This window comes from Arachis ipaensis, chromosome B5 (assembly GCF_059453495.1).
Source record: "Arachis ipaensis isolate K30076 ecotype BB chromosome B5, ASM5945349v1, whole genome shotgun sequence".
In the NCBI taxonomy this organism is placed as follows: Eukaryota; Viridiplantae; Streptophyta; class Magnoliopsida; order Fabales; family Fabaceae; genus Arachis; species Arachis ipaensis.
In genome coordinates this window covers 72,333,984-72,357,568 of record NC_142440.1, presented here as the reverse complement: position 1 = coordinate 72,357,568, position 23,585 = coordinate 72,333,984, and the positions used below count along the sequence as shown (strand labels likewise).

The 23,585-nt window shown below is 36.1% G+C and overlaps 1 protein-coding gene across 1 annotated transcript; it reads right to left on the bottom strand.

The window, feature by feature from the left end:
- Positions 1-21,210: 21,210 nt before the first annotated feature.
- LOC107641851 (putative methyltransferase PMT2) lies at positions 21,211-22,140 on the bottom strand. Its single transcript, XM_016345276.3, has 3 exons — positions 21,983-22,140; positions 21,770-21,847; positions 21,211-21,530 (listed from the first exon to the last, which is right to left on the bottom strand). Exons 1-3 carry the CDS (start codon positions 22,126-22,128, stop codon positions 21,299-21,301), a joined length of 456 nt encoding a protein of 151 aa, XP_016200762.1. The 5' UTR covers positions 22,129-22,140; the 3' UTR covers positions 21,211-21,298.
- Between the last annotated feature and the right edge of the window lie 1,445 nt (positions 22,141-23,585).

Below are 23,585 nucleotides of genomic sequence, written 5' to 3'. Positions count from 1 at the left end.
TGGTGCCCGCATACGCGAGACCCCCAGGTAATAGAGAATGCCCGCGTCGCGTGCACAAGTTCGCGTACGTATGCTGTATCAGACTCAGAAAAATTAAATGCTACAGAATTTCAGATTTTTTTCACCGAATTTTTGACTTTCATAACTTCCTCTACAAAACTACATTTTCCTCAAACTTTATATCATTTTAAAGGTCTTAAAATCATCTTTAATTTAAAAGAAGGTCACTTAATTTCAAGGTTTGAGGCTCAAGTTATGATCTGCCAAAGTTCAGCAAAAACAAGGTTTTACAAATTCTCTAGTTCCCAAAACTTCCAAAACCAAACCAATTCAAATGCATTCTAAATCATGTCAAAACAGTCCCATTGTACCTAAATTATGTTCACATACTTTCCAATAATTCCACAACCTACCAACGTACATTTTCATCCAAAAATTCTGACTTACACTTCTCCAATTCTCAATAATTAACAACCCAAAATATCATTTCACCATCCTCAACATTTATCAATATCAACAAGCATCATAGTTCATTATCAATCCTCATAATCATCATTATTCAAACCTAACATCATTAGTTAACATCATCATTCATCGAAATCATCACAAACAACAAAATCATCATACATCAACAATTATCAACAACCAATTCAATCCTATCCTAAGGTCTACTAGCCTAAGTGTCCAAAAACATTGCATATTAAATAGAGAAAATCGAAACTATACCTAGGCCAATCCCCAATATGTACAATACACCAAATGTGATTCCAATCAAGCTTTCAACCAAAATTAAGCCACCAATTTCGATCCAAATGCTTCCAAATAGCCAAGACAACTCCAACAAGCACCAATGCTCAAACTAACCTCATATATTTCATAAAAATCAAAACCTAAAATTCACAATATACCAAACTACAAGGGTTTTTGAGAAACCTTACCTTATCTACAGAAATTGGAAATGAAACTCAATAATTCATCACTAATGGTTAGCACCTAAACAACCAAAACACAAAAATCTACTTAAAACTCCAACCTTAATTTTTAAAATTCATAGAGCTACAGAATAGGGAAGAAGTTTCGAAATCTTACCAAAAAAAATTAGATAGAACTAATAGGTTCAGTGAGAGCTTCGCATGGCCGCAAATCGCTCGCGAATCAGAGTACCATAGCTTGAGTTATGGTTGAATGAAGTTGAAGATGAATAATGTTTAGTGAAACCCTTGCTCTCTTTCTCACTTCAGCAACTCAACCCTCATGTGTGTGTGTTTGTGGCTAAAAGGGTTCATTAATGTGTATTATATATGTTGGACTTGGGCCTAATCCAATCCGTTAATGTTTTTGGTTCGTTTGGCCCAACTTTGAGCCAAACCTCTAGAATTAGCGTCCGATTTTCAATTCTAAATGTTTTCCTAAGTTTTTTTACTGTTTTTATCATTCTCACACAGTACTGAACAGACTTAAGCTGGTACTGTCGGCTAAAATACCGGTACACATTTTTACGCAACTTTTTATAGAAAATTACATTTTCCAACTCAGAAAAATCTATTGAGTCCAAATATCATATTTAAAATTTCTAATTAACATTCTAAATTTTTGAACCTATTTTGAGCAATTAAATTATTTTAATTAAGCAGTTAATTAATTGTGGTTCTTACATGAAACAGGAAGAAAGAAAAGATGATGATGATGATGATGACGACGATGGTGACGATAACAACGATGATGAAGAAAAGGAGGAGGAACGGATGTTTTGAGTCATGCAAAAATTATCAAAAAAATAATACTGAAACTTTTTAACTGACACAAGAAGTTTCTTAATTTGGACATGAAAATTTCTTAACAGTATCATTTCCTACTAAATGATGTACTTTTCTTGTCATTGAACAGATTGAAAGGTATTGACCTCATATAAAAAGTCTAGTTATTCCTGTCATTTGCAATAAATTGATGTACTTTTGTGTTCAAAAACACATTTGAATGTATTTTATTAGTTGAGTAATAAGTATATATTTTGGGCTTGTGATTCTTTAAAGATTTTTTATGTCATTTAGCAAAAAATTCTGCCATTTCTAACTAAATTATTTGTTTTTGTTATTACTAAATTGATTGTGTGGAATTAAACTAATATATAAGCGATTTAGTTATTCACGTGTCATTTGCAATAATTTGATGTGTCTTTTAAATCTAAAACATATTTAAATATATCTTGTTAGTTGAGTCAGTCGGTTTTGGACTTGTGGCCCTTTTAAGTTTTCTTGTGTCATCTACACAAAATTCTTATTTCATTCATAAAAAATTTATGTGTAATTTCAATTAAATGATGTGTTTTTGTTATTGTTAAGCTAATTGTGTGATATTTAACTAAGAAGAAAAAGATGATGATGATAGTGGAGGAGGAAGAGGAAAAAGAAAGAAGAGAAAAAATCAAATCAAAAAAGGGAGAGGAGGAAGAGGAGGAGGTGATTGTGGTAGTAGCGGTGACAACGACAACCACGAAAGAGAAAGAAGAGGAAAAAAAAAGGAGGAGAAGAAGAAAAAGAAAGAGCAGGAACAATGCATGTACGAAGAAGAGGAAGAAAGCGCGTATAGAGAAGAAGGAAAAAAAGTACGCACACAATGACTTAGTTGAACTTAAATAAAAAATTACTTAGTTGTCTAATTTTTTTGTTAAATTATATTTATTAAGTTAAATAATCTAACTTCAAATTATTATCTTCCTAATATTACTGATAATCATTAAATTAGTAAATGTTAGTAGGACGGTCAAACAGATCAATTACACCTGTTATAAGGATTGATTCGTTTATTTTTTCTTTGTTCACGAGTTTCAATGTTTAAACCATAATCGTTTAGGGCTAGTTTGATAGGTTAAACGGGTTGGTTCGTTTATTTTTTATTTTTTAAAAATTTTAGATAAAAAATTTAATTTTAGACTAAAAAATTTTAAACAAATTAAAAAATACAACTTTTGATCAAAAATTCTTTTTAAATGTTTTTTTTAACTCGAGGCAAATCTTTGAGTTGAATCATGAAAATATTAAAAATGTATTTTTTAAAAAAATACAAAAAAAAATAAAATTAAATAAGTCGCCTATTTAATCTGCCATTTTTTGAATTAATAAGACTCAATATGTTGTTTTTAAAATTTAAATAAATTTGACCTTAGAAACAAAATCCATCCGTTTATATAAATAGGAAAATGCTATTTGCACACTAAAATCAGCCACTAAAATCAGCCACTAATATATTTGTGAATAAATATATGTGTGGTTTAATTTATTTTCAATGTGTATTTGTATTCTAACATATATTTTATACTAGTGACTAATTTTGATGTTGATTTTAGTATGCACGTAACATAACCCATATAGACAATAAACAAGTTGAGCAGACGAAACAGTAAAGTTCCTTTCTCCTTCCTTCACTCTTCCCCGTTTTTCATTAAAACACATCGCTGGGACAGGGTGAAAATCGTGTTTGCTGTGTTGTTTATGTCTATGTCGTACTTGAAATAAACTCATCCTTAGTTACCTCCTTATCCGAAGGGTTTTTTCTCTCAAAAATAGAAGTTATTTCTGATTTTGGTTAATTGCAATTTCTTTTTCTATTTTTTTGATGAATGAAAGATTGGAAAGATTTTATTCGAATAAAAAAACATTTTATCTATTTAAATATTTTTCTTCTCCAAAACAAAAACAAAGAGAATTGTATTTACATTATCCCATTTCTTGAGTTATTTTTTATGAACTAATTTTTTTCAACATTTAGACTGATACACTTCCTTTCATAATGTATAAAATTTGTGATCTAATGTGTGAATTATCTTGTACTTCATCCAATAATAAATTTCCTTGAGTAGTCAACAAATAATAATATTAAAAATAATTTTTACAAGAAACATTTCTTTTGGCCTAATTGTACCAAATAAAAAATTAAAGCAGTTATTCATTCGTGTATGGACCAAGTAGCATACCTTATAGCACGCATCGTGATAAAAACATTAATGGCAAGCAAATAGTATTATATAATAGCACCCATGGCCTAATTAATTAACTTTGGAGAAGGGACCATTATTATTGTAGAAATTAAATTTTCGAATGGGTGCTTTGGAGAAGGGACCATAACTATGGAAATGTCATGTGGCATGTCCGCTATGTTGGAGACAATTGCACATTGTATTAGACAAACGTGAACACATAGGTAGGGTTCACTTGAATTGCCTTGTGTTCTATGCAATGTCCAATCAAGACCACAGAAATTTCCCTATTGCTAACTGCTTCTGAAGAAAGGGTTTTCAGTGTACCCACTAGCTATGTTGTAGCCTATGCCAATAATGTCATTTTCTACATCAATTTGGTGCATCATATAACGTGAAATTAAGATTTAAAACCCTACACAAGAGATATGATGACAAATGGTAATAATAATAATGATACCGAGAGATAGACAACTCCCTTTAATTAAGAGATTCACTAATTTCAATTCTCTTCTTGTAACTTTGTGTCTCTTCCGCCATTGAATGGAAATGAAACATTTCATATATATGTCGAACAATAATAATACGATGACACGTACTCGTTTAAATATATAGTTTTAGAAAAATTTCAAGTGGACCGGAAATATCGGTATTCCAGTTATTTTAACCGTGATCTGAATTATAAAAGATATATATAATATATATTAATTAAAATCAACGATTAAAATAACTGGAACACTGGTATTCCCAATACACTTGAAACTCTTCTTATAGTTTTATTTATTCAAAAATGGAAAAAAACGCTACAAGGATATCACTACTACATACTTAATTTTTACCAACATTTAAAAAATGTTACCAAATCATATTAAAATATTACCTATGTATATTAGTAACATTTTAACAAATGTTAAATATACTCTATATTACTAAAGAGTTTTATCACTACAAGAAATTGTCAGAATAGCGACCGAATTTAGTGACCGAAAAAATTGGTTGCTAATAGCGACCGATTTAGCTACCGATATATGATTTCTAGAACCAGAAAAAAGTTGGTCGCTAAATCGGTCGCTAAATTACACTTAGCGACCGATTTTAGCGACCAACTAAATAGGTCATTAATAGCAACCAATTTAGCGACCGATAAGTTTTTTATACTACCAGAAAAGAATTAGTCACTAAAATCGGTCGCTAATATTTAACTTAGCGATCGAATCCACAACTAAAAACCAAGAAGTTAATCTTTGGGTTTGTCGGTCACGAAATCGGTCACTATTAGCAACCAATTTAGCGACCGATTTAGCGACGGACATAAAATTAGGTTGAGAAAATAGTTGGTCGTTATTTCGGTTGCTAAAATAGCGGTAGCTAAATCGGTTCCTAAGACTTAATATAGCGACCGATTTTAGCAACCAACTATAAAATCATGGCTTTGGAATAGTTAGTCGTCGCTAAATCGGTCGCTATTGTAATTCTTAGTGACCGAATTTGCAACCAACTAAAAAAAGGTTATAAATTAATTAGTTGCTAAATCAGTCACTATTTTAAATACATTGATTAGTAACAAATTAAATTTCAAAAAAAATTAAAAAAGAATGTAACTTTTCAACCCTAATTTTACAACCGAGCTCTCTCGCCGCCTCTCTCACTCTCCGGCGTAGTGGAGAGAGAAGTCACTCCCCGTCGAGTCTTGGTCGGCGCCATTCTTGTCGGTGCCATCTTGCCTCCTCGAGTCCTCATCGCTGTCTGCCACTTGCCGCGTTCTTCCTTTGCTCGTTCCGCCATTGCTCAGCGTCGCGTCATTCTTTTCTCACCGTCTCCTCCTCTGGTCGCGCCGCCAATTCTGCTCTCTCCTTTGTCGCAGATCGTCGCATCCCCGTCCAGATCTGCCGTTGCTCACATCGCTTCATTCTTTTCTCACCGCCGCCTCCTGTGGTAACAACAACAACAACAATCTTCCGGTTAATGTCAACATTGTCTTCTCTTCGCAGCGCCGTCGTCTTTTCACTTCGCAACTGCTGTCGTCTTCGCAGTTTCTGCCGGCAAAGCACATTCGGTGAATGTCTGCAACAACTCTCTGAATCTGTCGCAGTTAGCATCGTCGGTGTCTTCTAATTTTTTATTTGCATTTTGTAGTTCTTAATTTCTGATTTTTGTTTCTAATTCATGTACATATTAGGTCAGATTTTAGGTACTTCTTGAGGAATCGAGCATCGATTCCAATGTCCCTTTCTCCTTGTCTGATTTAGATTTTAGGTACTCCAATTTTTTCATTTGGATCTTGATTTTTATGTGATAATTAGATTTTTGTTATTATGTTTCTGATTAGATAACTATTTCTGATGGTGCTGATTTTTTATTTAGTTATGCTGCGATTATTAGATTTAGGAATTAACTATTATTAGCTCAACAATTGTGTGTACTTGTTGAGGATCGTGTCATTGGTTGATAGGATATCTGATGCACTACTATTTTATGATATATTTTGGACTGAATTGAGTGGCTTTGTGTCAAATTCTCTCACATTTATCCATGTAAATTGCATGTTTTTCATTTCCTCCGTAATTTTGTGATATGGTTGAAAACTTGCTTCCTGGACCTTTAAATTGTCAATTTTTAATTCTCCTTTATTACCATTCGATGCCGTGATGTATTTGTGAAATGTTTTCAGGATTACAGGGCATGAATGTCTTAAAGGATGAAGAGGAGGCATGTCAAAGTGGAAGGAACACAAGAAACTAAGGAGCTGAGCAGCGAGGATCGACGCGCACGCATGGTTGACGCGTGCGCGTGAATTGGCGCATCGTACAGCGACACGTACGCGTGACTGACGCGTACGTGTGGCCGACGTGTACGCGTGACTGAGCGTCACGTGCTGCACTTATCAGAACTCACTGGGGGCGATTTTTGGGCTGTTTTGGACCCAGTTTCAAGCCCAAAAACACAGACTAGAGGCAGCGGTGTAGCTGAGACTGGGACACACTTCACTTTTACTTTCACTTTAGCTTTAGTTTGAGTTTTTTAGAATTCTAGGGAGAGAAACACTACTTCACTCTAGGGTTCTTAGATTTCTTAGCTTTTTGCTTTAGATTGGATATTGAGGGAGCTGCTACTACCTTCAATTGAAGTAGTCATCTCTATAGTTTACTTTTCTAATAACTCAGTTACTCTTTTCCATTTAGTTGTCCTGTGTTCATATTTGGATATTGTTATTTTTGAACTCTATTAATGCAGTGAATTATTTTTATATTTAATTCTATTACTTGTTTAATTTCTTTTAATTAATTATCAGTGCCAAATTTGATTTTATTAATTTATTTTAATTACCATGTCTCTTATCTACTCCTTTTACATGTCTAAAAAAATTTCATTCATGTTAATGGAGTAGAGCTCCCAACTTGACTTAGGAGTTGATTAACTGGAAACCATTGAGTTGGAATACTCAAGTGTAATATGTAATTGAGAATTGCTGGCTAACTCAATTTTCACTGACTCTAGTCCTTTCCTAGGAAGTGACTAGGACTTGTTAATCAGAGTTAGTGCTACCCACTTAACCTTCCTTTGTAACTGCAAGAGGATAACTGAGTGGAAGCAATAAACCTTTACTATTGCACTTAGGGAAAGACAACAAAGATAGAAATTCTAATTATCTCTCCTAACGAAGATTTCTTAGTTCAAATACATAACATCTCTTGCTATTGTTCGCTGCTTTAATTTCTCACTATTTATTTTTCCGTTCTCCACTTCAAAAATTACTCAGAAAATTCCTAACCAATAAATTGCACCTTGTGTCAACTCTTTGGGAAACGACCTGAAAATTCTACTCCCAGTTATTTAATTTCAATTGTGACACAAATTAAATTGATAGTGAAAATTTCGTCGGTTAAGACTGTACTGCTATTTTTATTAGAAATTCTTAACCGGCATTTTTCCACCCATTAATTTTTGGCGCCGTTGCCGGGGAGTTGCATATGTGTGCTAAATCATTGGTTGGTGTAAATATTTTATTTTTACCATGAGCTCTATGTTTCTTTCATTGAATGATGCGTTCATTACCGGATCCGAGCTTAGCCGCATTTGATCCTGAGATTGAAAAAACTATTTCACGTATTAGGCGAGCTCGGCATCGGTTAGCCTCTTAGGGTGGTGAAGAGGTTTCGCCCAATTCACTAGTCTTATCTGAGGTTTAGTCTAAAGCGTCATTTGAGGAAGAAACTAGTCCCTCTTGTACTGATTCTATTGACACTTCTTCTGTTGATTTAAGTGCAGATACTATGGCGGAACCTAGAAGGATTACTCTCCAGGAAGCAGGAGCTTCGGATTTTACACTGCAACCATATCAAGCGCGTAATCCGAATTTGGCTGCGGATTTTGAACTGAAGACCGCATTGATTAATCTACTGCCTAAATTTCATGGCCTACCTTCTCAAGAGCCTATCAAGCACCTTAGAGATTTTTAGACAGGTTGCTCAACTACTAGGCGGCATGGTGCGGATGAGACTACTGTTTGGTTATATGCCTTCCCATTTTCTCTTGAGGGAAAGGCAAAGGAGTGGTTCTACACTCTACCAAAAGCTATTGTTACTAATTGGGATCTGCTCAGAGGGAATTCCTGGACAAATTCTTTCTAGTAGAGGTTATAGATAGATTGAGGAAGGAAATTTTTTGCATCATCTAAGGCGAATCAGAGACTCTCTACGAGTATTGGGAACACTTCAAAAATCTCCTTGACTCATGTCCCCATCACAATATTGACCAATTGATGTTGATTAGTTATTTCTACCAAGGCATGAAGCCTCAAGACAAGACCCTCTTAGATGCTGTAAGTAATGGCTCTCTGACGAAGTACAAGACAGCGACAGAAGCGTGGCAACTGATCACCGATCTAGCTGAGTCTACCCGAAATGCAAGGCAAAGGAATAATCATTCCAAGGCTTTTGCGGAAGTTTCTTCTAGTAGTGAGACTGCCGCTCTCACCAAGACTCTGAGAGAGATGACCAATATACTGAAGCAGCTCCAGCTCAATCAACAACAACCTCAGCCTCCTCCACAGCAACCATGTCAACAGTTGGTCCCTCAGAGAGTGTATGGAATATGCGCTTGCTATTCTCACTACACTGATGAATGTCCACAACTCCAAGAGGACAACACCTTGGCGGCTACCAATGCTTATTACAACCGTCCGAATCAAGGGTACTATCAGCAAAGCGGTAATTATAATCAAGGTGGTAACTACAATCAAGGTTGGCAAGAGAATCCCAACCAAGAATGGAGAGAAAATTCCAACCAAGGATGGAGGGGCAACTACAACCAAGAAGGCAGAGACAATGGTGGAAATCAGAGGTGGAACAACAACTATCAATAAAACCGGTATCAATAAAACCCTCCGTACCCACAGCAAAACCAAAACTAAGGCCAAAGTTACTGAACACCTCCCCAAAGGCAAGCCCAAGCACCTCAACACAACCAACCACAAGCCCCTTGATGAGCGGATAATTTATACGCTTTTTGGCATTGTTTTTACATAGTTTTTAGTATGTTTTATTACTTTTTATTATATTTTTATTAATTTTTAAATAAAAATCACATCTCTGGACTTTACTATGAGTTTGTGTATTTTTCTATGATTTCAGGTATTTTCTGGCTGAAATTGAGGGACCTGAGCAAAAATCTGATTCAGAGGCTGAAAAAGGACTGCAGATGCTGTTGGATTTTGACCTCACTGCACTCGAAGTGAATTTTCTGGAGCTACAGAAGTCCAATTGGCACGCTCTCAATTGCGTTAGAAAGTAGACATCCTGGGCTTTCCAGCAATATATAATAGTCCATAATTTGCCCGATATTTGATGGCCCAAATTGGCGTTCAAAGTCAACCTAAAATTTATGGCGTAAAACGCCCAAACTGGCACCAAAGCTGGCGTTTAACTCCAGGAACAGCCTAAGCACGAAAAAGCTTCAATGCTCAGCCCAAGCACACACCAAGTGGGCCCCGGAAGTGGATTTCTACATCATTTACTTATTTCTGTAAACCCTAGGTTACTAGTTCATTATAAATAGGACCTCTTACTATTGTATTTTCATCTTTTAATCATGTTTTGATGATTGAACCCTCTTTGGGAGGCTGGCCATTTGGCGATGCCTAGACCTTCTTTCACTTATGTATTTTTTACGGTGGAGTTTCTACACCCCATAGATTAAGGTGTGGAGCTCTGCTGTTCTTCATGAATTAATGCAATTACTACTGTTTTCTATTCAATTCACGCCTACTTCTTCTCTAAGATATACTCTCGTACTTTAACCTGATGAATGTGATGGCCCATGACACTCATCATCATTCTCACTTATGAACGCGTGCCTGAAACCACTTCCGTTCTATCTGCAATAGCTTGAGTGTGTATCTCTTAGCCTCCTGGTTCACGACGCATGGTTGCCTCTCCTGACAACAGAGCCTTCCATTCCGTGAGATCAGAGTCTTCGTGGTATAGGCTAGAACCATTGGCAGCATTTCTGAGATCCGAAAAGTCTAAACCTTGTCTGTGGTATTCTGAGTAGGATCTGGGAAGGGATGACTATGACGAGCTTCAAACCTGCGAATGTGAGGCGCAAGTGACAGTGCGCAAAAGGACAATGGTCCTATTCCGACGCTAGCGGCAACCGACAGATGATTAGCCCTGCGGTGACAGCGCAGATGGAATTGTCTTCATCCGAGAGGATCATACAGCTTGCCATGGAAGGAGGTAACGCATGGTTGGAAGAAGGCAGTAGGAAAGCAGAGGTTCAGAAGCAACAAAACATCTCTATACGCTTATCTGAAATTCCTACCAATGAATTACATAAGTATTTCTATCTTATTTTCTATTTTAATTATATTTTAATGATAAAAGCTCATAACCATTTGAATCCGCCTGACTAAGATTTACAAGATGACCATAGCTTGCTTCAAGCCGACAATCTCCGTGGGATCGACCCTTACTCAAGTAAGGTATTACTTGGATGACCCAGTGCACTTACTGGTTAGTTGTGTGAAGTTGTGAAAAGAAGTGAGATTACAATTGTGCGTACCAAGTTGTTGGCGCCATTGAGATCACAATTTTGTGCACCAAGTTTTTGGCGCCGTTGCCGGGGATTGTTTGAGTTTTGACAACTGACGGTTCATCTTGTTGCTCAGATTAGGTAATTTTATTTTAATTTTAAGCATTTTATTTTTATTTTTATTTTCGAAAAAATTTCAAAAAATTATTATTCTATGTTCTTCAAGATTTTTAAGAATGAATTCAAGAGTTTCAGATGATGCTTTTATCATCACAGGAGCTAATTGATTCCTATCAATTTGGCTGTTGTATGTAATGTCTTGCTGAAGCTTGGTTAGCCATGTCTAATCTTTTTAGACTGAAGCTTTAGACTAACATTGCATGATTCCTGGAATTTATATTAAAAAAAACTTAAATTTATTTATTTTTTCTTTTTCCAAATAATTTTCGAAAAATACTAAAAAAATTTCATAAAATCATAAAAAACCAAATAATTTCAAGTTGTTCTTGACAATTTTCTTGGGTCTGATCTTTAAATTCTTTTGTTTTGTGTTTTTTGTTGTTTCTCATGTACATTCTCAATTTGTTAGTGGCTCTAATATGAAAATTTCTAAGTTTGGTGTCCTACATGCCTTTCTTTTCTTAAAAATATGTTGTTAATGTTCATCTAGACATTCAACGTGTTCTTGCATGCATTGTTTATTTGATTTTAGTTTTTCATGATTAGTTTCATTTTGTTGTTGTTCTCTCTCATCATTAAAAATTCAAAAAAAAATTTTCAAAATTATGTCTTTTCAAGTCAATAATACAGAGAATTGAAGATTTAGAACATACAGCAGAGGAATCACAGAGAAAAAGCTGGGCGTTCAAAACGCCCAGTGAGGAAGGAATTCTGGCGTTTAAACGCCAGCTAGGGTACCTGGCTGGGCGTTAAACGCCTAAAAGGGTAGTATTTTGGGCGTTAAACGCCAGAACGTATACCATTCTGGGTGTTTAACGCTAGGACAACACAAGGGAGGTAAGTTAGTTTTTAATTCAAATCTTTTTCAAATCTTCATAATTTTTCAAAATCAAATCTTTCAATCACATCTTTTTCAAAATAAAATATTTTTCCATTTTTCTTTCACTATTTTCGAAAATCTTTGATGCCAATTAATGATTTGATTAAAAAATTTCAAGTTTGTTACTTCCTTGTTAAGAAAGGGTCAAAATTTGAATTTTAGAATCATATCTTTTAAATTTCTTGTTAGCCAAGTCATTAATGTTAAAATTAAATCTTTTTAAATTATTTTTCAATCATATATTCTCAATCATATCTTTTCAATCACATCTTTTTCAAAATAGTTTTCAATCATATCCTTTTGATTACTGATTTCGAAATCTTCTTCAAAATCACCTAACCACTTTCTCACTTTTAATTTTCGAAAAATCATCAACCACTTTTTCAAAAATTTTTTTAATTATTTTAAAATTTTCAGTTTTTAAAATTTTGTTTTCGAAGATTTTCCCCCTCCTCACATTCTTCTATTTAAGGACTAACACTCCTCCTCAATTAGCAATTCGGACTCTTTCTCCTTCTTCATATGTTCGAATTCTTATCTATCTACCTCATCCCTCTATTCCTATTTTCCTCTGACACCTCAAGGAATCTCTATACTATAACATAGAAGATTCTATACTTTCTTGTTCTCTTTTCTTTCTTATGAGCATGAACAAGGACAAGGGCATTCTTGTTGAAGCTAATCCTGAACCTGAAAGGACCTTGAAGAGGAAGCTAAGAGAAGCTAAAGCACAACTCTCTGGAGAGGACCTAACAAAAATTTTTGAAAAAGAAGAAGACATGGCAGCTGAAAATAACAACAATGCCAACAAGGCAAGGAAGATGCTTGGTGACTTCATTGCACCTTCTTCTGACTTCTATGGAAGGAGCATCTCAATTCCTGCAATTGGAGCAAACAACTTTGAGCTTAAGCCTCAATTAGTTTCTCTAATGCAGCAGAATTGCAAGTATCATGGACTTCTTTTGGAAGATCCTCATCAGTTTTTAGCTGAATTCTTACAAATTTGTGACACTGTTAAGACCCATGGGGTTGACCCCCTGAGGTCTACAGACTTATGCTCTTCCTGTTTGCTGTAAGAGACAGAGCTAGGACATGGTTGGACTCACAACCTAAAGAAAGCCTGAACTCTTGGGAAAAGCTGGTCAATGCCTTCTTGGCAAAGTTCTTTCCACCTCAAAAATTGAGTAAGCCTAGAGTGAAAGTCCAGACCTTCAGACAGAAGGAAGGCGAATCCCTCTATGAAGCTTGGGAAAGATACAAGCAATTGATCAGAAGGTGTCCTTCTGGCATGCTTTCAGAATGGAGCATCATATGCATATTCTATGATGGTCTGTCTGAACTGTCCAAGATGTCATTAGACAACTCTACTGGTGGATCTCTTCATCTGAAGAAGGCGTCTGAAGAAGCCCAGGAACTCATTGAAATGGTTGCAAATAACCAATTCATGAACACTTCTGAAAGAAATCCTGTGAATAATGGGACAACTCAGAAGAAAGGAGTTCTAGAGATTGATACTCTGAATGCCATACTGGCTCAGAATAAATTATTGACTCAGCAAGTCAATGTAATTTCTCAGAGTCTGTCTGGAATGCAAGCTACATCAGGCAGTACTAAGGAGGCTTCTTCTAAAGAAGAAGCCTATGACCCTGAGAACCCTGCAATGGAAGAGGTGAATTACATGGGAGAACCCTCTGGAAATACCTATAATCCTTCATAGAGAAATTATCCAAATCTCTCATGGAAGGACCAATAGAAGCCTCAACAAGGCTTCAACAACAATAATGGTGGAAGAAATAGGTTTAGTAATAGCAAACCTTTTCCATCATCTTCTCAGCAACAAACAGAGAACTCTGAGCAAAGTCGTTCTGGCCTAGCTACCATAATCTCTGATCTATCTAAGACCACACTAAGTTTCATGAATGAAATAAGGTCCTCCATTAGAAATTTGGAGGCACAAGTGGGTCAGCTGAGTAAGAGAATTACTGAAACTCCTCCTAGCACTCTCCCAAGCAATACAGAAGAAAATCCCAAGAGAGTGTGCAAGGCCATAATCATGGCTAACATGGCCGAGCCTGGAGAGAGTAAGGAGGACATGATCCCCAGTGAGAAAAACCTCATGGGATGTCCTCTGAATGAAAAGAAGTTCCCCTTTGAGGAACCAATGGAATCTGAGGCTCATACAGAGACCATAGAGATTCCATTGAACCTACTTCTGCCATTCATGAGCTCTGATGAGTATTCTTCCTCTGAAGAGGATGAAGATATTACTGAAGAGCAAGTTGCTAAGTACCTTGGAGCAACCATGAAGCTGAATGCTAATTTATTTGATAATGAGACTCGGGAGGATGAACCCCCCTTGCTCACCAATGAACTGAATGACTTGATTAGGCAGACATTACCTCAGAAGAAACCAGATCCTGGAAAATTCTTAATACCCAGTATCATAGGCACCATGACCTTTGAGAAGGCTCTGTGTGACCTAGGGTCAGGTATAAACCTCATGCCCCTCTCTGTAATGGAGAAACTAGGGATCCTTGAGGTGCAAGCTGCAAGAATCTCACTAGAGATGGCAGACAATTCAAGAAAATAGGCTTATGGACTTGTAGAGGATGTCTTTGTAAAGGTTGAAGGCCTTTACATCCCTGCTGACTTCATAATCCTGGACACTGGGAAGAATAAGGATGAATCTATCATCATTGGCAGACCTTTCCTAGCCACAGCAAAAGCTGTGATTGATGTTGACAGAGGAGAATTGGTCCTTCAAGTGAATGAGGATTACCTTGTGTTTAAAGCTAAAGAATCTCCTTCTATACACATGGAGAAGAAGCATGACAAGCTTCTCTCAATGAAGAGTCAAACAGAGCCCCCACATTCAAACTTTAAGTTTGGTATTGGGAGACCATCATCATGCTCTGAGTATCTGTGAGGCTCCATGAGAGTCCACTTATCTATGTTAAATTTCTATAATTATTTTATGTTTTCTTTAGGATGATGATCATGTGGAGTCACAAAAACAAAAGCTAAAATCAAAAACAGCATTGAAAATAGCACACCCTGGAGGATGAGTGACGTGGCAGAAATTGGCGAGTTAAGAAATTATTAGAAGAGATACGTTGCAAGTACAGTTCTTAACCAACCAGAAATCCGCTTATCAATTTAGAAGGGTTGTCACAAAATTTAAATTAAAATACTGGGAGTATGAGTCCCAGGTCGTCTCCCAACGAGTTGCAGAACGGTATGCTATTTTATTAATCATATTGTTTTCAAGAATGGTTTGAGTTGAATAACAGGAAATTAAATTAGAGAATTTGTGTAAATTTAAATAAAAGCCTTGGCTGGGAGTAGATTAGTTGAAAGTCCTATTCTTGTTGGAGTACTCTCAAGATTAATTGATAATTGAGGGTTGTTCTATTTAGTTATCCCTTACTAGGTAAGGGAAAGTCAAACAAGTTGGAAAGCTATTTCTATTCACAAGTCCCAATCCGCTCAATTGAAAAGGATTGGTGTCAGTGACTAGAGGGCAAACCAACAATAAACCCAATTATAATTTTTCTTTTAAGCATTCCAACTCAAGGTCTTCCTTTCAATCAACTCCCATCCAAGTTATGGAACTACTCGCTCATTGTGAATGTAGAATTCATAACATAGGAAAGGGAAATATAGAAAGACATGATAAATAATAATAAACATACCAATTAAAAATAAAAATAGTTCTTATATTAATAAACCTAAAAATAATCCAATAGTAATTATGAATAAACAAAGGACATGGAAGAGTAAGAGACAGGTAAAGAAAACAAACTAGAATGACGAAGTCTTGCTGAGGTAATAACTCTTCTCAATATTCCAATGCGAAAAGTAATAAAAATAAAATCCTAAGAACTATGAATGTATAGAGAGAAAACCTAGAGGAGGAGTAAAACTAGATCTAAAACTCCGAATTGTTTGTAATGAATTGTTGTTTTTGTTTCTGCATGTTCCTTGGCTCTAGTCTGCTTTTCTGGGCCGAAAATTGGGTCAAAACAGGGCCCAAAATCGCCCCCAGCAAATTCTGCAGATCGCGCATGTCACGCGATCGCGTCATTCATGCGGACGCGTCATTCGGCGTTTTGCCTTGCCACGCGTGCGCGTCGTCCATGCCTCCGCGTCACTTGTGCAGTTCCAATCCGTGCGGTCGCGTGAGCCATGCGTCCGCGTCACTGGAATTTCCTCTATGTTGCGCGGTCGCGTGAGCCATGCCTCTGCGTCATTTCTCGCTGGTCATCTCCTCAATTTCTTGTGTTCCTTCCATTTTTGTAAGCTTCCTTTCCAATCTCCAAGTCATTCATGCCCTATAAAGCCTGAAACACTTAACACACAGATCACGGCATCTAATGGAATGAAGGAGAATTAAAATACATAATTAAAAGTCTTTAGGAAGAAAATATTCAATCATGTAATAATTTTAGGAAGGAAATATAAATGCATGCCAATCATACGAATAAGTGGGTAAAGAATTGATAAAACCATATAATTAAGCACAATATAAACCATAAAATAGTAGTTTATCAACCTCCCCACACTTAAACATTAGCATGTCCTCATGCTTAGTTGAAAGAGATAAAATAAATGAGTAGGAACATGTAAAACTCATGTAATGCAATGAAACCTATATATATGAATGCAACTATATGATTCTTGCTTACTTGATCAAAAGTAAATAGGTTCTTCAAGACAATCACAAATCAAACTTCACTAATTCAATTCTTATACAGTAAGAATAGATAAAAAAATGCAAGAAGGTAGCTCATGAAAGCAGGGAACATAGAATTTTAAGCATTGAACCCTCACTGATGATGTATGTACACTCTAATCTCTCTAGTGTATAGGGCAATCACTCTATCCTTCTCTAATCATGCTTTCTAATTTTTGTTCTTCACCTAACCAATCAACAACATTTAATATATTAATGCAAACATCATGAGGTCTTTTCAAGGTTGTAATGGGGCCAAGGTAAGGGTAAGGATACATATATGGCTAAGTAAGCTTATAAATTGAATCTTTAATTAACCCAAGCTTCAACCTAACATATATATTCTATATAACTTAAATTCACACCCAGCTACCCAAAATTTCTCTTTCACATTCCATACTCATGTATCAACTTTTTATTTTAATTTTATCATACATGCATTGATCTTTGAATTCTTAACTTAGCATTGGGGTAATTTTGTCCCCTTAATTATTTATTGAATATTTTTGGATTTTTTTTTCAACATAAACTAAAAATAAACATAGCTAATCAATGCACATAGATTTTTAATTCTTATAGTTTCACATGAGTAGGTACCCAAATTTCCATTGTATTATCATGACATATTCCCTTATTATCTTTTGTTCCCACAATTTTCCATACTTAATTAACACACACAATTCTATCTTAAGCTAACCAAAGATTAAATTGGGGGTATAAAATTGTTTTTCCACTTAAGGCTAGTAATGTGATAAAATACAGAACAAATGGGATTTAAAGGCTCAAAGTGGCTAACAAAGGTAATTGAAAGGGTAGGCTTAATTTGGATAAGTGAGTTTAAACAAGTAATGGCCTCAATCATATGCAAACATATAAATATATTAAACATTGGACATATAGGATGAAACAAAATGTTGATTACAATCATATAGAAGTAAACACACAAGAATAAAATAATTATGGTTAAATAATGTAACCATGCATTTGGGCTCAAATCTCACAGGTTGTGTGTTCTTTAGCTCAAAAATCATGTTCCAAATACAACTTCAAGCAATTTTAACATAAAAGTTTTGATTAAAATTAGTGAAATTTTGTTCTAAAGATAGGGTCTTAGAAGAAACTTATTGTCTTTTCAATCAAGTAGAACATGCATGCAACTAATCTATTACTATGTAATTTATCCTATTCTACAAAAGAAAAACTAACTAAATATCCTAATTTATTGGTGTTAGGGAAGAGAAATTACTTCCGGAAGTCAGGTACTGACCGACCTCCCCACACTTAAGGCTTTGCACCATCCTCGGTGCCATCTGTCAGGAACAAGGGTGGGCTGGTAGCAATATCTCCACAGTCGGGACCGTCATGGCTCCCTGTGCTGGTAAAGGAAGTGGAGTCCTGGGTGTCTGAGTCCTTGAATTTTCCCATAATCAGCTCCTTAAGGTATGTGAATCGGCGCTTGTTATGGCGCTCTCTTAGCTTAGTCTTCTGTTCCTGCCGATCCAACTTTTCAAGTATCTAATGGAGCAGTTGGGTTGTTGTAGGTGCTTGTGGTGCGGAAGGAGGAATGTCCTCAGCCGGTTCGGTAGGTTGGCTAGTAGTGGTTGCTGGAAGTCTAATATATTTTCCGTTAGGGACGTACTGATCATCCCGTGGAAGCATGGCTTTGGTGTCCCCAGCTCTGTAGGCGACTCCGGCTGCTGAGACGAGATCTGAGACCAAGGTGGGAAAAGGTAAGTTGCCCGCAATCTGTACGTGTCCCATGGCATTCCGGATGTGTCTTGGTACATTCAGAGGCTGGTCTGTAAGGATGCACCATAGTAGAACGGCCATGTCTGCAGTGAAGGAGTGATGCACGGAAAACTTGTCTCGCAACAAATCTCCCTTCGGCAAGTGTACCGAATTTGTCGTCAAGTAAAAACTCACAATAGAGTGAGGTCGAATCCCACAGGGATTGATTGATCAAGCAACTTTAGTTAGAAGAATGTTCTAGTTGAGCGAATCCAGAATTTGGGTTGAGAGTTGCAGAAAATAAAATAGTGGGAATGTAAATAACAAAAAAGTAAATGCTAGAATTAAAGGACTGGAAGTAAATGACTGAAAATAAATTGCAGAATTGTAAATGGGAATGGGGGATTTGCTCATAAAAGTAAATGGCAGAAATTAAAGAGAATGGGTAAGATCAGAGATAGGGAGTTCATTGGGCTTAGGAGATGTTGCAATTCTCCGGATCAAGTTCATTTTCATCTATTCCTCAATCAATGCACTCATTGATCTCCTTGGCAATCTTAATTGATTGAATTACAATTTCTTGCAATTCAATCTCTCAAGTCTTGATCAATAGCCAATTCCTTGGTCAATTGCTCATGAGAAGAGATGAAGTATGGTCACTGATTATACCACATGCATTTCCCAAATCAAGTATTGAGAGGGTTATAGTCACATACCCATCCAAACCCAATTTGGTCCAGCATGAGAAAGCATTTCTAGCTTGATCTCTTCATTCCTCTTTCAAGGTTGAAAAGAGATCCAAGTTTGAATAGCTTCTTTTCCAAGATAACTACTCAATTGGATGAAGATCGAAAGCTTTCAAGTAAAATCAAGAGAAAAGATAGAAGAAGAATAATGAAAATTAGTATTGATCCATCAAATTACAACAGAGCTCCCTAACCCAATGAAAGGGGTTTAGTTGTTCATATTTCTTGAAAATGAAAACAAAGATGGAGAATACATCATAAAACTAGAAAATGCAGAGAAAGTAAAATACAGAGAGTAGTTCTCTTTTTCCAACCTCCAGAACTCTTTCAACAATTCAAAGCTACTCCTATATATACTACTTCTCTCAGCTTCTAGTTGGCTCTTCAAGTCTTGGGCCTTTGGATCTTGAGTTTGAAGCAGTTCTCTTCTTCATTTGGGCTTGGCTTTACTTGCAGAGAGAAAATGTGAAGTGGGCAGAGACTTTAGCTCAGGACGTTAGGGGTGTTATCGTTTAGTGAAAATATGAGTTCGAGAACGTTAGTGACAATCAACTTTCTCACTAACGTTCCTAAGTAAAAGCCACGTTAACTTCAACGTTAGTGGCACAAACGTTGCCACTAACATTGCCTCTAAGTCCTTCGCACACGTTATTGAGACTTAACATTCCCAATAACTTTGAAAAGCCCTCTTTGTTCCCACGTTAGAGCCCACGTTAACTTAGTTAACGTGGCTCTTTAACGTGGGCTTGCCATCCTTCGAGAACATTAGTGACACTCAACATTGTCACTAACGTTCCAAGGTGCCCCTATGTCTCACGTTAGAGTCCACGTTAACTAGGTTAACGTGGCTTCTAATGTGGCCATGCTTAGCCATCCCCAACGTTAGTGACAATGTTGAGTGTCACTAACGTTGGCCATTCTTTCACTCATCAACGTTAGCTTCCACGTTAACTAAGTTAACGTGGAAGTTAACGTGGCTCCTTGGGGGGTTGTGTGGTTGCTTCTAACGTTAGTGACAATGTTGGGTGTCACTAACGTTGTCGACCATGCTTGCTTCTTACGTTACACTACAAGAAAAACACCCATTCAGGTACACTTGAAAAGTGTAGCCAAAAGTGAAAAAAAATGATGCCTTAGGCTACAGCTACGCTTTTTGGGCTACGGCTACGCTTTTTGGGGTGATTCCTATTCGGCCGTTGCCTATTCTCAAAGGCTACGCTTTTCTGCACCAAGGGCTACGCTTTTGGCATTTGGGAATAGGCTACGCTTTTCAAGTGATGCTGTCCAAGACCAAAGGCTACACTTTTCAGCTTTCATTTTTCCAGAATAGGCTACGCTTTTCAACGCTACTGCATCACTTGTAAAGCGTAGCCACATTGTATACCATAGCTACTTTTTATAAGCGTAGCCTTAGGTCCCTCTTTTTTTTTGTATACTATAGCTACTGTATATAAGTGTAGCCTTAGGTCCCTCATTGTTTTTTTTTTATTTTCTATATATATATTCTAATAATTTTTTTTTCTAAAAACTAATATTTAGTAATATGATTATATATATAATCCTATTTTTTTTAATTAAATTAGTCAAAAATTATAAAATAAAAATAAATACATAATAATACCATACAATATTCTTTAAATAATAAAAATTATCCTTTAACAAAATATATTTATAATGAACTAAAGTTCCAAAACAAATGTAACCTTTTTTCCCCAAACATATAATAATGACAAAACTATTAAATTAAAAGAAGACAGCGTCTTTGTTTTTTTAATGTAACATTGTACAAGATAAGCAACTTCTACCAAAAAATTTTCGAGATTCCAGGGAGCATAAACATTGAACTTCAGCTTCCTTGATAAATTCACTGCATATGAAATCTTAGCTAACTGACAATTGTGCATATAACTCTTCTAATAGTCCCTTTTAGCTTCATAACAAAGCCACTGTCAAAGGCTTCAGTTCAAACAGAAAGGTGCTGGAAGCCTAAGGGCACGCTTGTAATTTAACTTGGTCTTCAGTGATTATTGTGTAGAAGTGGAATTTCCATCAACAACCCAATACTGCTTTACAGCAATTAGTATCTTCTCAGGAACAAGAGGACCATCTTCATGGTCAACCATTTTGGTATCCCATCTCATTCCTGCAACTATTTTCTTTACCTTTATTAAGGTATCGACTTTATCGCGGAATATGACGGCGCCTTCTGGCCGCAAGATCCGGTTCATCTCCAGAAGAATGTCTTCTGCATTACATCTGCATTTCATCAAACAAATATGCTTGAGGCTTACGAATGGACGCAAAAAGAGGAAAATCAGAACCAAGTAATTGATCAAAACATTCAGAAAACTCTATTTTTTGAACCTTATGATCAAGAGTCATCTTTGAAGGTCATATAAGGAAAACTATAATTGCAAGATAAGAAGATGCAGGAGAGGATTTAGAATTGAATTAGATAATTAGTTGAATAGTGGTTTGACCAAATAAACACTTACTTATCCTTGTACAGACTAAAGAGGCCATTGGCATGAATGAGATCATATGTCGTTGGATATGTTGAAAAGGCTTCACACCTGAATTTGAAAAATACAAACATAAATAAGGAATCCAACTAATAGTATAAGATTCGTACAGCTACATCATATATTTCAACATTAAACGAAAAGATGCCATAAATATAACCCAAGAAAGAAGCTAGAAAGCGATACCAATCATGATAAATGCCAATCAAGCCGCGCTCATATATGACCCCCAGGGTACTTTTCTCAGCTGTGGTAGGCACAACGTTCATGACCCATAACTTAGGAGATTGAATAGCTGCAGCAAAACTACCCAACCCAGCATTCATATCCATAATGTTTCGATATCTTCCGGTATCCAATATTCTATTAATTTTCTTGTCATTGAAGCAAATTAGTTCCACTCTTCTTGTCATACAATATTGTTCACGAAATAGTCTGATTCCAGCAGCCAAAACACAAACATTTGTGGATTAGAGATTCTTACTAATTAAAGTAATTTACCCATCAATATATAATATTAAATTACAATGTGTCAAACTTTCAAAGTTGACTCTTTGTACTACTAAAGTACTTGTTTTCTATTTTCTTTCTTTTCCTTTTGAATTCAGGCATTATCATATTGAAATTGGTACAGTAGCTCAGTAGCACATGTTTGAAAGTGCCATTTGAAACTTGAAGTAGATTCACAAAAACCAGGACTGAGAATTATTAGATAAACATTACCAATCAAGAATACATAACACAACATAAGGAACCAAAAAAAGATAAACATTACCAGACACTTAAGATCGATAACACGACATAAGATCTTCGACGGAAGATCGTATTTGGGAGAGAGAGAGAGAGAGAGAGAGAGAGAGAGAGAGAGAGAGAGAGACTACCTGGCACCAGGGAAAAGAGGACGAAGAGAGAACAGTTCAGCCATTATAGCGCCCACTGCCCACATGTCTAAATGAGTGACAGAAAATTCAGTAAATAAAATGGTACTTATAAACTGCACAACACACAACTGAACAATTTACATACAAAAGTTGAAAGCACTTACCACCATGTGGAGACATACTCAGTGTAGGGTGGTTGTGAACTGGTCTCACGTGCTAGGCCAAAATCAGCAATTTTTATGATATCCTTGGTAACCAGCAAGTTCTCTGCAAAAAAATGAGTATACATTGTGTCAAAACAAAACTTGCAATGAAGTGATAAAATTAATCAGAATAGACCATAGTATAAATCTCCATTTGCTGCACAATAACAACTTCATTAAAATGTCAACCTAAATGATTCATAATTGATAGAAAAGCTAGGTAATTCTTGAGAAGTTTGAAAAAAAAAAATCAGCAACAATATCAACTCAGCCAGAGCATTCCAAATTTCAAATATTCACAAACAAACCAACAAATCATGAAACAGAAACTATAGATATTCAATTAGAGCACCTAAATCTGGAGGAAACAATCCTCATCAATTTGATCAAGACACATAGTCTAATCACAATTAAGACACAAAAGCACATAGTCTAATCCAAATAGAAACCGGAACCTGAAGAAGAGATCTGGGGAGATTGCAGCAGAACTTTTCAAAGGAGAGAATTGCATCCGCACCCTTGGCATCGAAAACGGCACCGATGAAACGCCTGCAGAGACATCGAAATTGAAATGAGAATGAAATGAAAGTTGGAGAGAGAGAGAGGTTGGGAGTATGAACAGGAAGTAATCGTAGAAGCCGAAAGTGAGGACAGGAGCACGACAAGCCCTAGCAGCGGCGGCGGCTTCAATTGACCCCAGGAGTG